Source organism: Bufo gargarizans, chromosome 5 (assembly GCF_014858855.1).
Source record: "Bufo gargarizans isolate SCDJY-AF-19 chromosome 5, ASM1485885v1, whole genome shotgun sequence".
Classification (NCBI taxonomy): Eukaryota; Metazoa; Chordata; class Amphibia; order Anura; family Bufonidae; genus Bufo; species Bufo gargarizans.
In genome coordinates this window covers 461,146,451-461,159,287 of record NC_058084.1, presented here as the reverse complement: position 1 = coordinate 461,159,287, position 12,837 = coordinate 461,146,451, and the positions used below count along the sequence as shown (strand labels likewise).

At 42.2% G+C, this 12,837-nt stretch overlaps 1 protein-coding gene across 1 annotated transcript in view; it reads right to left on the bottom strand.

Moving 5' to 3' along the window:
• DGKB (diacylglycerol kinase beta) overlaps positions 1–12,837 on the bottom strand; it is a 638,462-nt gene that overhangs the window by 436,883 nt on the left and 188,742 nt on the right. The window contains exon 10 of the mRNA XM_044295049.1: positions 4,823–4,940. Coding sequence (XP_044150984.1) covers positions 4,823–4,940 — 118 coding nt within the window. The remainder of the gene's footprint in view (positions 1–4,822; positions 4,941–12,837) is intronic.

Genomic DNA, 12,837 nt, shown 5'->3' with positions numbered 1-12,837 from the left:
CATAGGCAGTTGCTTCCATAAATCAGAATTTGGGCTGTTTTTCTGAGTAGGCTTCAGAAGGTCAATAATTACGGGAAACATGATGCATATAAAACAAGAAAACCATATCAGAGCAGGGCAGGAAATGTATAACCCAATTAGTCCCAACTCAAATTTTTTTAAAATGACCCCCCCAAACGATGAGTACTTTGAAGACAAATTAATGGCAGCCAAATGGATTGGTGTCATTTGTTAATAAAAATTAGAAGAAAAAAAAAGAAAAAAAATCTACATTTTCCAAAATATAAGCTTATGAGCAGCTGGCAAGCACGAAAGTAAAAGCCATATGAGTTTATGATGTTTCGTCTATTGGTTTATCCGATCCTTAAATAGCTGATTAGTCCATTTCCAGATAGCAAGTGTTGTCATAGATGCCATGTACTCAGCAGCACAAGTTCATTTGTTACACACAACGACAACAACACTATGTCTTCATTGGGTAAATTTGTTGCCTTCCGGAATACACCATCTGCTTCTAACATTTGATTTTCCAGGCACATTAGGCGAAATGTGGGATCATAGGATTATCGATGACATTACCAAGAAAACAAAACAATGTCTGCATGTCAGCGATACAGCCAGGTCCTTCACGTTTCTGAAGTTTTATCTATGGTTGGCCTCTATGATCTTTTGACAGAGCTTCAATAACATTTTGGAACTGTTGTCTTTGGCCTAAACCCATCCAAAAATAATAAAGCTTTATCAAAAAGTGAATCTACTCTAATATAGATACAGTCCCACTTCCCCAACCAAACCTTTAAGATGGCCATACATATTAGACTAAGGTTGGTAAAATCATCAACATTCCTTTAGTACAGAAGTTCTTAGGGAATAAAAGGACTGATATGTTGAATGATAACATTTGTTCTCAATGGAGAGATATGGAAATATCTCCCCTCATCCAAACTGAGCAGGCATGTGTACAGTATGGGAAGGTTGGGGTGAATAGTTGTTGGCCAAATGAGCTCTCAGCCAACAGCTATTGAAGGTGTACTCCTTTTCATCTTTCACCAGGTTATGGTGGTCATACATGTTCTGGTGTTGGATCATTTGGGCTCTTGAGCTCTATCAGAAGCATTTAAGGAAGGTTGTGTACAGTGTCGGACTGATGTTTGTTGGGCCACCATGGGAAATTATTCTGAGGATCCCCCATATCTGTAGAGAGTGTGTTCTAATTAGCTTGCAACTGATAATTATTTGTACATACAGGGAATATCATCAACAAGGTCTCATCTGAGAACATCCTGTTTTCTTTTCCTCCATGACTGCACCCCATTGCACAAAGAAAGCTCCATAAAGACATGGTCGGGAGAATCTGGAAGAACTTGATTGGTCACACAGAGCCCTGACATCAACCCCATCCAATGCCAGAATGGATACAGCAAGTCAGGCCCTCTCCTCCAACATCAGGGTCTGACTTTACAAATGCTCTTCTGGATGAATGGGCAAAAATTCCCACAGACACAATCCACAATCTTGTAGACAGCATTCCTAGAAGAGCAAAGGGAGAGCAATTCTATATTAAAATCTATGGATATAGAATGGGAGGTCATGAAAGCTCCTGGGTGGAATGTAGAGCTGTCCCAATACTTTTGTCCCCATAGTGTATTCCGATAGATAGGTAGATGGGCAAAAATAATTTTGATTAAAATATAGACAGGGAGATAGATAGATTGATAGATAGATAAGCTCTCCCCTTCTGTACTTTGTTCACCTTGAGTATTAAATATTACCATCACATTACTTAAGACTAGCTGACTATAGTACTTTAATATTTCAGAAGAGGTTCTGAGGTAAAGGCTTGTGGCTTTGGCACGGCTTGTATATCTTACTCTTACTGCATTAATGATGTATTTATTGCTTACCTATTGTGGAGAACAGTAAATAGTTTGTGGTATTTGCTTGGATCAGAATGCAATGAGCGCTGCACCGAGCTGAGCTTTTTGTAATGTCTCTTAAAGGTATAACCAAGATGATAGAAACCAATGTGCAATTATCCATCCAGGCAGGCACAGGACTGGGTTTTACAGAGGGTAACACGGGCATGTACCTTGAGCGCTCCTCCACACACTATCCATGTGATTTGAATCCTTCACCACACACCTTTCATGTGTATTGAGTTTTCCACCACACATTCTCCATGTACCTTGAGTCCTCCACCACACACCCTCCATGTACCTTGAGTCCTCCACCACACACCCTCCGTGTACCTTGTCCTTCACCACCACACACCCGCCATGTACCTTGAGTTCTCCACTGCACATCCTCCATGTACCTTGAGTCCTCTACCACCAAACACCTTCCATGTACCTTGAGTTCTCCACCACACACCCTCCATGTACCTTGAGCCCTCCACCACACACCCTCCATGTACCTTGAGTCCTTCACCACACACCCTCCATGTACATTGAGTTATCCACCACACACCCTCCATGTACTTTGAGTCCTCAATCACACACCCTCCATGTACCTTGAGTCCTTTACCACACACCCTCCATGTACCTTGAGTCCTCAACCACACACCCTCCATGTACCTTGAGTTCTTCCTCACACACCTTCTATGATGTCTCTTTAGTGATGCTACCAAGCAGAGAAGAAGTGACCACACATACTGATGGCTCTATGCAATGAAGTCAAGGGGAGTTGCTGACACGGTTGTCACCATATTTCTTATAGACACTCACAAACATGGCCACTCTCATATGCACGCATGTGGCTGCAGTAAAGGGTCAGGTGAGGACCCTAGTCACACCTACACATACAGTCATGTGAAAAAATTAGGACACCCTTTGAAAGCATGTGGTTTTTTGTAACATTTTTAATAAAAGGTTATTTCATCTCCGTTTCAACAATACAGAGAGATTAAAGTAATCCGACTAAACAAAGAAAACTGAAGAAAAGTCTTTTCAAGATCTTCTGTAAATGTCATTCTACAAAAATGCCTATTCTAACTGAGGAAAAAGATAGGACACCCTCACATGTATTCCCTCTTAAATTGGCTCAGATCTCACACAGGTATATCACACCAGGTGCACATAATTAGTAGATCGTTACTCTGCATGTTGAATGAGGCTTGCCCTATTTAAACCTCAGACATTTAGTTTGGTGTGCTCCTGACTGTTGAAGTGAGAGTGAGCACCATGGTGAGAGCAAAAGAGCTGTCAGAGGACTTCAGAAAAAAGATTGTAGCAGCCTATGAGTCTGGGAAGGGATTTAAAAAGATCTCAAAAGATTTTGAAATCAGCCATTCCACTGTCCAGAAGATAGTCTACAAGTGGAGGGCTTTCAAAACAACTGCCAACATGCCCAGGACTGGTCGCCCCAGCAAGTTCACCCCAAGAGCAGACCGCAAGATGCTAAAAGAGGTCTCCAAAAACCCTAAAGTGTCATCTCGAGAACTACAGCAGGCTCTGGCTACTGTTGATGTAGAAGTACATGCCTCTACAATCAGAAAGAGACTGTACAAGTTTAACTTGCATGGGAGGTGTGCAAGGAGGAAACCTTTGCTTTCCTAGAGAAACATCGAGGCCAGACTGACATTTGCCAGAGATAAAGTTGACAAAGACCAGGACTTCTGGAATAATGTTCTTTGGACAGATGAGTCCAAAATTGAATTATTTGGACACAACAGCAGAGGACATGTTTGGCGTAAACCAAACACAGCATTCCAAGAAAAGAACCTCATACCAACTGTGAAGCATGGAGGTGGAAGTGTCATGGTTTGGGGCTGCTTTGCTGCAGCAGGACCTGGTCAGCTCACCATCATAGAATCCACGATGAATTCTACTGTGTATCAGAAGGTGCTTGAAGAACATGTGAGACCATCAGTTAGAAAATTAAAGCTGAAGCGGAACTGGACCATGCAACATGACAATGACCCAAAACATACTAGTAAATCAACCAAAGATTGGCTGAAAAAGAAGAAATGGAGAGTCCTGGAATGGCCAAGTCAAAGTCCAGATTTGAATCCCATTGAGATGCTGTGGGGTGACTTGAAAAGGGCTGTACGTGCAAGAAACCCCTCAAACATCTCACAGCTGAAAAAGTTCTGCATTGAGGAGTGGGGTAAAATTTCCTCAGACCGATGTCGAAGACTGGTAGATGGCTACAAGAACCGTCTCACTGCAGTTATTTCAGCCAAAGGAGGTAACACTCGCTATTAGGGGCAAGGGTGTCCTATCTTTTTCCTCAGTTAGAATAGGCATTTTTGTAGAATGACATTTACAGAAGATCTTGAAAAGACTTTTCTTCAGTTTTCTTTGTTTAGTCGGATTACTTTAATCTCTCTGTATTGTTGAAATGGAGATGAAATAACATTTTATTAAAAATGTTACAAAAAACCACATGCTTTCAAAGGGTGTCCTAATTTTTTCACATGACTGTATATTGAAGAAAAGTACATGATTTGCAATTCCCTCATATATCTCTGTTAATGGAATGGCTCCCTTTACGGGTCTGATTAATCTGATAACAGAGAAGGAAAGACACAGAGATGTCACCATCACTGTCAAACCCTCATCAGACATCATTTTTTTATCTAGCAAGGTAGCAGTAAAGTTGTGCTCTACGTCCACAGTCTATTCATGTAATACTTGGTTGGCTAGTCATTTGAATGGCATGCAATACTACATTTTGCCTGCAGTGGCCGCTGCAGTGAATATGTGTGGTCAGATCAAATGAAGCTGATCATCTGTGGTTCCAGGAGAAGAGATGATCCTTCCAAAACAATCCCTTTGAATTCCACACTAGATGTTTAATACATATATGAATATTCTCTACTTACATGAGCAACATAATCCTTGCTTCCCAAGGCCAATCAGCATATTCAGACAGAGGTTGCAGTAGGCAGGTTTGTTGAAATGCTTCAGTCTCCAAACATGCTGCCCATCATCCTTCACATTCTGCATGGAATAAGGGGAAAAACATGACTGTAAATGCTCTGGGAAGTAGCAAATCTGTAAATAAACATACGATGAGTCATGTAATGCAGGACGAGGCCGCAACCTTTTGTAGATCATGAACTTTTTGCTATATGACCAATGACCAAATCCATATTGACTATTTTACTGGAAGAAATTCTGAAAAAAATTCCCGTGGATTTCACAGCAAAATTCTGCCCATTCTGCAATTATTCCACAGCAAAATCAGCATGTGCTATACCCTATGCATTGACTGGAGAAATCCACAGGGAAAGTCAGCAGTTTTTTTTTAAATAAAAAATAAATTCCCATCATGCTTGTTTTTGTGCAGTGATTTTGTTCTCTATGTGTAAATGTGGAATCTATACTGCAAATTTGCAACTCACCAGGTGAACTGAGCCTACGGACACCGTTTGCATTATTTTTTTTTTTATTTTATTGAATTGCTTCTCTTACATTATGTGACGAAAATTATTTTTGTAATTGGATTTATTAAACATTCTCAACTGTTTGACTTCAATGCTCATACACTGCAAGCTGCTCAGTCCCAGAGTAAAATCAGAGTAAAATCCATCAGACAATCTCCCTGACAGTTCAGTCTGTACCCCATAGCTCTGTACGTCCTTTTGATTTAAGTTTATTTTACTTGGTTCCAAAGATGTCAGCTTAAATGATTGCATATGAGAGCCGAGATATGGGCTACAGAGTGATTGACCAAAGAAGTCATCTGTTGGATTTCACTCAGAATGGGACTGAACAGCCTGCAATTTATGGGAAAATATGGAGGCTGCAGAAGTCAGATGGTTGAGAATTTTTAAAGAATCCCAATGACAAAAATAGTTTTTAGCATATAATAAAAAAATATCTTACCAAGAAGAAGAATGTTAGAATGGAATGAAACGTTATCTGTGTGAATGTAAAGATGATAAATGTAAGTGATTACAATATTACAGGAAAGGGGAAAACTGCACAATTAAAAGGAGGCTATAGAACCCTGTTTGGCACCTCTAGAGTGGATACAAGATGAGATATGGCCTTTAGCCAAGATAAAAGATAAGATACAGCCTCTAGCCTGGAGACAAGATGAGATACAACCTCTTACCAGGATACAAAATGAGATATGGTCTCTAGCCTGGATACAAATTGAGATACGCCCTCTAGCCTGGATGTAGGATGAGATACGGCCTCTAACGTGGATACAAGATGAGATACGGTCTCTAGTCTGAATACAAGATTAGATACAGCCACTATCCTGGATACAAAATGAGATATGGCCTCTAGCCTGGATACAAGATGAGATACAGCCTCTAGCCTGGATACAAGATGAGATATGGCCTCTAACCTGGATACAATATGAGATACAGCCTGTAGCCTGGATACAAGATGATAAACGGCCTCTAGCCTGGATACAAGATGAGATACGCCCCGTAACCTGGATACAAGATGAGATACGGTTTCTAGTCTGGATTCAAGATTAGATACGGCCACTATCCTGGATACAAGATGAGATACGGCCTCTAGCCTGGTTACTAGAGATGAGCGAACTTCTGTTTTAAGTTCGGCGTCTAAAGTTCGGGGGCGGGTTAGCGGAGAATCCCGATCTGGAACCGGATATGGATTCCGACTTCCGTTGTGGTCCGTGGTAGCGGAATCAATAATGGCCGATTATTGATTCCGCTACCACGGACCACAACGGAAGTCGGAATCCATATCCGGTTCCAGATCGGGATTCTCCGCTAACCCGCCCCCGAACTTTAGACGCCGAACTTAAAACAGAAGTTCGCTCATCTCTACTGGTTACATGATAAGATATGGTTGGGGCATGGAGGCATAAAGGTTCTGTATGGTATACTGAGGCACATTTGCTCATAGAACTCACTGCCGGGCCTGTAGATCCGGCAAACTCGTAGGTTGCTGAAGCTGGTGTCCCAGCTGGTATAATAAATACTCGACAGGCAATAAATCTGGTGACCGGGTAGCCAAAGAAGTGTTGTAATCTGGTGGAGACATTCCTGGGAAACTCTTGCTGTGCGTGGGTAAGCATTATCCTACTGAAAAATTCCAGTTTTTGAGCGCTGCCATGAGAGGAACACATGTGGTGGTAGGATGTCCTGCACATGTCACTGAGTTGTTGACTTTTGTATGCAATGGCTCCCCAGAGCATTACATCACCGGTTGGGGCAGTGTGTCGCTCCACAATAAATGCAGGATTGAAGCGCTCACCAATAGGCCTCCATAATTAAACCTGACCATCATGGGATCACAAACAGAACCTACTCAAGACAATATAGTTCCAGTCTGTAGCAATCCAGGTTTCTCATTCATAAGACCACTACAAAAGAAGGTGATAGTGGCTGGATGTCAATGGCAGAACACGTAATGGGTACCATGACAACAAATTTCTTTCTGCCTCGTGCCTGGAAATGGTCCAGGCAGAGACAGGGGTGTAATGAAGGTGCCAACTGTGTCTGGATGGTGGACAACAAAACTGTGGTAGCTGCTCGTGCCAGAGCCTGTTTGCAGTGCATGCCCTCACATAACAACTGCTCCCAACACCTCCTAACAGCTAGATCAGATGGCCTAGATGGTGGGCAATTCATCAAAATGACCATCCTGCTTCTCTCAGCCCAAGGATGCACCCCCTCTCAAAGTCTGTCAACTGGGCAAAATGATAGATGGCGTATAAAATCAAGCACACACCATGGTCAAACATTGGTGATAGTCTGGGATGCACTGATGCCAGCTTTGGCACAAGTCAATTTGAGAAATTCTTCTTCACTTAGATTTGCAAGTTCTATAATTGTGCACTGAAACATCTAGGGGTGACAACATCTTGTAAACGATCTAGTAGATGAAGCAAACTTATAAAGTAGAGCCACCAAGTTCCAAACTGATTTTTGAAGCGGAGTCAGTATAAAAATTTTACATCGGGAGCTTCTTCTTCATGTTTGATCAGGGTATCACCTCTCTAGTGCCACTAGAACACAATAGGATCTGGAGTTACCTACATGCAGAGAGCTCAAGAGCCAAATGTTATTCTTAAGTCAATGGTTGAGGAATACTGCTTTCTCTCTAGCAGCATATCAGTACCATTTAGATCATAATGCATAAGCATGATGGTGGAGGAAAGTTAGACGTTCTTGAGAACTTCTTGAGGGAAACACTTAGATCAGTGGTCTCCAACTTGGGTCTTTCCAACTGCTGCAAAACTACAACTCCCGACAAAACTACAACTCTCCACCGTGACATCCTGTGGAATTGTAGATGAGTAACAACTGGAGAGCCACAGGTTGGAAATTGCTGACTTTGAGCAACTGGGCTTAGTAATTCATTTCATATTAAGAGGAAGAACTTTAGGTGAAACGGAGCATAAGAGGAGAATAGAAAACAAGTATGTAGGAAGCCAGCACACCATAGAGGTGGCCTATACAACTGATATGGGGATTGTGAGAGTGCTTTCCTATGGACGATGAGAGTCTTAAGCCTCATTCACACGTCAGTGTTTGGTCAGTGATTTCTGTCAGTAATTCCGAACCAAAACCAGGTGCGGCTCTAAACACAGAACAGGGACAGATCTGTCCCTTATACCTTATGTCTGTGTAGCCTCCAATCCTGGTTTTGGCTCAGAATGACTAAAACACAAAGCACTGACCAAACACTGATGGGTGAATGAGGCTTCATGGGGTCGCTCTCTTCAAAAACATAGTAACTCTAGCAAACTAGTGAAGGGAAGTGTCCAGGGGCTCTGGCCACTCCACTCTCTCTCCACATTATCTGCACTCAGAGTTATCACTGTGTTATCTGTGGTGTTACATAGGACTGCAGGTGATACCTACTACATTATCTGTACTTAGAGAGTTATCACTGTGTTATCTGCGGTGTTACATAGGACTGCAGGTGACATCTATGACATTACCTGTACTCAGAGAGTTATCACTGTGTTATCTGTGGTGTTACATAGGACTGCAGGTGACATCTACTACATTATCTGTACTCAGAGAGTTATCACTGTGTTATCTGTGGTGTTACATAGGACTGCAGGTGACATCTACTACATTATCTGTACTCAGAGAGCTCTCATTGTGTTATCTGTGGTGTTACATAGGACTGCAGGTGACATCTATTACATTATTTGCAGAGAGTTATCACTATGTTATCTGCAGTGTTGCATAGGACTGCAGGTGACATCTACTACATTATCTGTACTCAGAGAGTTATCACTGTGTTATCTGCGGTGTTGCATAGGACTGCAGGTGATACCTACTACATTATCTGTACTCAGAGAGTTATCACTGTGTTATCTGCGGTGTTACATAGGACTGCAGGTGACATCTATTACATTATTTGCAGAGAGTTATCACTATGTTATCTGCAGTGTTACATAGGACTGCAGGTGACATCTACTACATAATCTGTACTCAGAGAGTTATCACTGTGTTATCTGTGGTGTTACATAGGACTGCAGGTGACATCTACTACATTATCTGTACTCAGAGAGTTATCCCTGTGTTATCTGCGGTGTTACATAGGACTGCAGGAGATATGTCACTACACAAGAGATTTTGTGTCGGATCCTCAATCAAGATGGCCGCAGTGGACTCTTGACGTGCAAATGGATGAGGTGAGTATGATTTTTTTTTTACCATCTTTTTAGGGAAAATTTATTTGTTACCATGAAGCACGAGGAAATTCGGCTTCGCGGAGAATCAAATTTTCCCTAAAATTCTTTGTGAACCTTCGATTTGCTCAACACTAATGAGGATCAATATTAAAATCCTGAATGACCCCTTTACGAAGAAACAGCTGAAAGGCTCTGTTCTAGAGATGATCTGTTGACCGATTTGATTCCTGTCCAAATATATTCTACCTGAAACGAACATGCTACAATTGTCCTGAAAATGTGGTCACTTAGGACTTAGATCTTTTCTCTCTTGACAATTTTTTTATGAATTTTCTTTTCTCTCTCTCCCTCTCTATTTCCAAAATTTGTCCGAATTGAACCACCAAAAATTCGGATTCAGATGCAAGTAAAATTTTTCCAATACATACACAGAATTTGACACAAAATCTGCCAAATTTTAAGTATCCCATACACATTAAATTTCCCAGCCCTTCTTTCCTTTCTTCCTGTTTATCTCATATCTCATACGCCAGTTATCAGTGTATTCCATAGGCTCTGTGCGCCATCTAGTGGACCTAAGGTAAAATGCGAGTCACTGATAAAATTGTGAGTCTCTAAATGTGAACCTTTTATTCAAGATGCATTTACACAATTAGCTAATAAGTTATAGTTTATCACTCAGAATATTTTTATTGGAAGAAAATAATAATCACTTATACTTTTTTTAAAAATTTTAATTTTTAAGTCCCTTTACTGCTATTGTCTTAAACCCCTTCTAACTGCAATTTTCTAGTTTTTCATTTTCGCTTTTCACTCCCTGCTTTCTTGGAGCCAAGTTTGTAATTTTCTGTTCCTATAGCCGTATGGGGGCTTGAATTTTGCGGGACAAGTTGTACTTTCTTATGGCACCATTTAATATTGCATATGATGTAGTGGGAAGCTGAAAAAAAAAAATTGTTTTGTTTGGACCACTCTGTAGTTTCATTGTTACCATTTTGAAGTGTGTAGGACTTGTTAATCACAAAAATTTTGAGGAAGGTGAAGCGACTAGAGTTGAGCGAACACCTAGATGTTCGGGGAGTTCGGCCAAACTTTAAAAAAAAGAGTTGGGTTCAGGACCCGAACTTGATCCGAACTTAGACCCGAACCAAAGCCCCATTGAAGTCAATGGGGACCCGAACTTCACTTTATTATTTTCCGTTATAACATGGTTAGAACGGAAAATAATAGTATTAGCTTTTTCAGATCTGAGTTTTCACGACCGTGAAAACTCAGATCCGACAGTATATTCTAACACAGAGGCGTTCTCATGGTGATGGGGACGCTTCATGTTAGAATATACTAAGAACTGTGGACATAACGGCCCCCTGCTGCCTGGCAGCACCCGATCTCTTACAGGGCCTGTGACCCGCACAATTAACCCCTCAGGACCCCCCTCCCTCCCCAGTATTAAATCATTGGTGGCCAGTGCGGCCTCCCCCCACCCCCACCCCCCCTATTAAAATCATTGGTGTCCAGTGCGGCCTCCCCTCTCCCCCCCACCCCTAATTAAAATCATTGGTGGCAGTGGCCAAAGGTTAACAACCCCTCTCCCCCCCCATCATTGGTGGCAGCAGAGCGGCAGTTCCGATCGGAGTTCCAGTTTAATTGCTGGGGCTCCAATCGGTTACCATGGCAGCCAGGACGCTACTGCAGTCCTGGCTGCCATGGTTACTTAGCACTTTTAGCAGCATTATACTTACCTGCGCTGTCTGTGGCCGGCCGGACGCTCCTCCTACTGGTAAGTGACAGCGCACGTAAGTATAATGCTGCTAAAAGTGCTAAGTAACCATGGCAGCCAGGACTGCAGTAGTATCCTGGCTGCCATGGTAACCGATCGGAGCCCCAGCGATTAAACTGGGACTCCGATCGGAACTGCCGCTCCGCTGCCACCAATGATTTTAATTAGGGGAAGGGGGAGAGGGGGGGCCGCACTGGAAACCAATGATTTTAATAGGGGGTGGGTGGGGGTGGGGGGCCGCACTAGCCACCAATGATTATAATATGGAGAGGGGGGGCCGCACTGGCCACCAATTATTTTAATACGGAGGAGGGAGGGGGGGTCTGGCCCTCTGCTGCCTGGCAGCACCTGATCTCTTACAGGGGGCTGTGATCCGCACTATTAACCCCTCATTGTGCGGATCACAACCCCCTGTAAGAGATCAGGTGCTGCCAGGCAGCAGGGGGCTGTTAAGTCCACAGTTCTCAGTATATTCTAACTTGAAGCGTCCCCATCACCATGGGAACGCCTCAGTGTTAGAATATACTGTCGGATCTGAGTTTTCACGATCTAATTCAAATCTGATGGTATATTCTAACATAGAGGCGTTCCCATTTACTGAAATGTTCGGGTGCCGAACACCGTAAAGTTTGGTACGAACCCGAACTTTACAGTTCGGGTTCGCTCAACCCTAGAAGCGACAACAAAAAAAATTGTGAATCAGTCATTTTGATTTTAGATTTTTTCCATTGCAGCATATGGGATAAATACATTTATATATTAATAGTTCATTTGGTTTTGCTAATGTGATGCTAATGATGCTTATATTTTAATTGTTTATATTCAATATGAGGAAATAGGGGTGATGGGATTATTATTTTTTCACTTATTTTAAATCCCCACAGAGAGATTGTCTAGCATGGGGGAGCCATTTGCCTTGTCGCAATTGACCATGGCATCTAGAGGGTTAAATGCCCGTGATTGGCGTTATGTAAAATAGCAGGCACCATACTTTTAATATGAGGAAATGGGTCGATATGAATTTTAATTTTTTTTAATTTATTTCTTTCATTTTCAAAAACTCTTTTTAATGTTATTTTCTCACTTATTTTAAATCCCCTTAGAGTGATTGTCTAGCATGGGGGAGCCATTTGCCGTGTCACAATTGACGATGGCAGCTGAGTGGTTGAACGCCCATGATTGGCATTATGTAAAACAGCAGGCACCATCTTCTGAGTGGGCACCATCTTTAAAGTCCCAACATCCCTAAGGGGCAAAGGGAATGCGTCATCAGAAAATAACCTATTGTTTAAGGCCCCTTTCACACGGGCAAGTATTCTGCGCGGGTGCAATGCGTGAGTTGAACGCATTGCACCTGCACTGAATACCGACCCATTCATATCTATGGGGCTGTTCACATGAGCGGTGATTTTCACGCATCACTTATGCGTTGCGTGAAAATAGCAGCATGCTCTATATTGTGCGATTTTCACGTAACA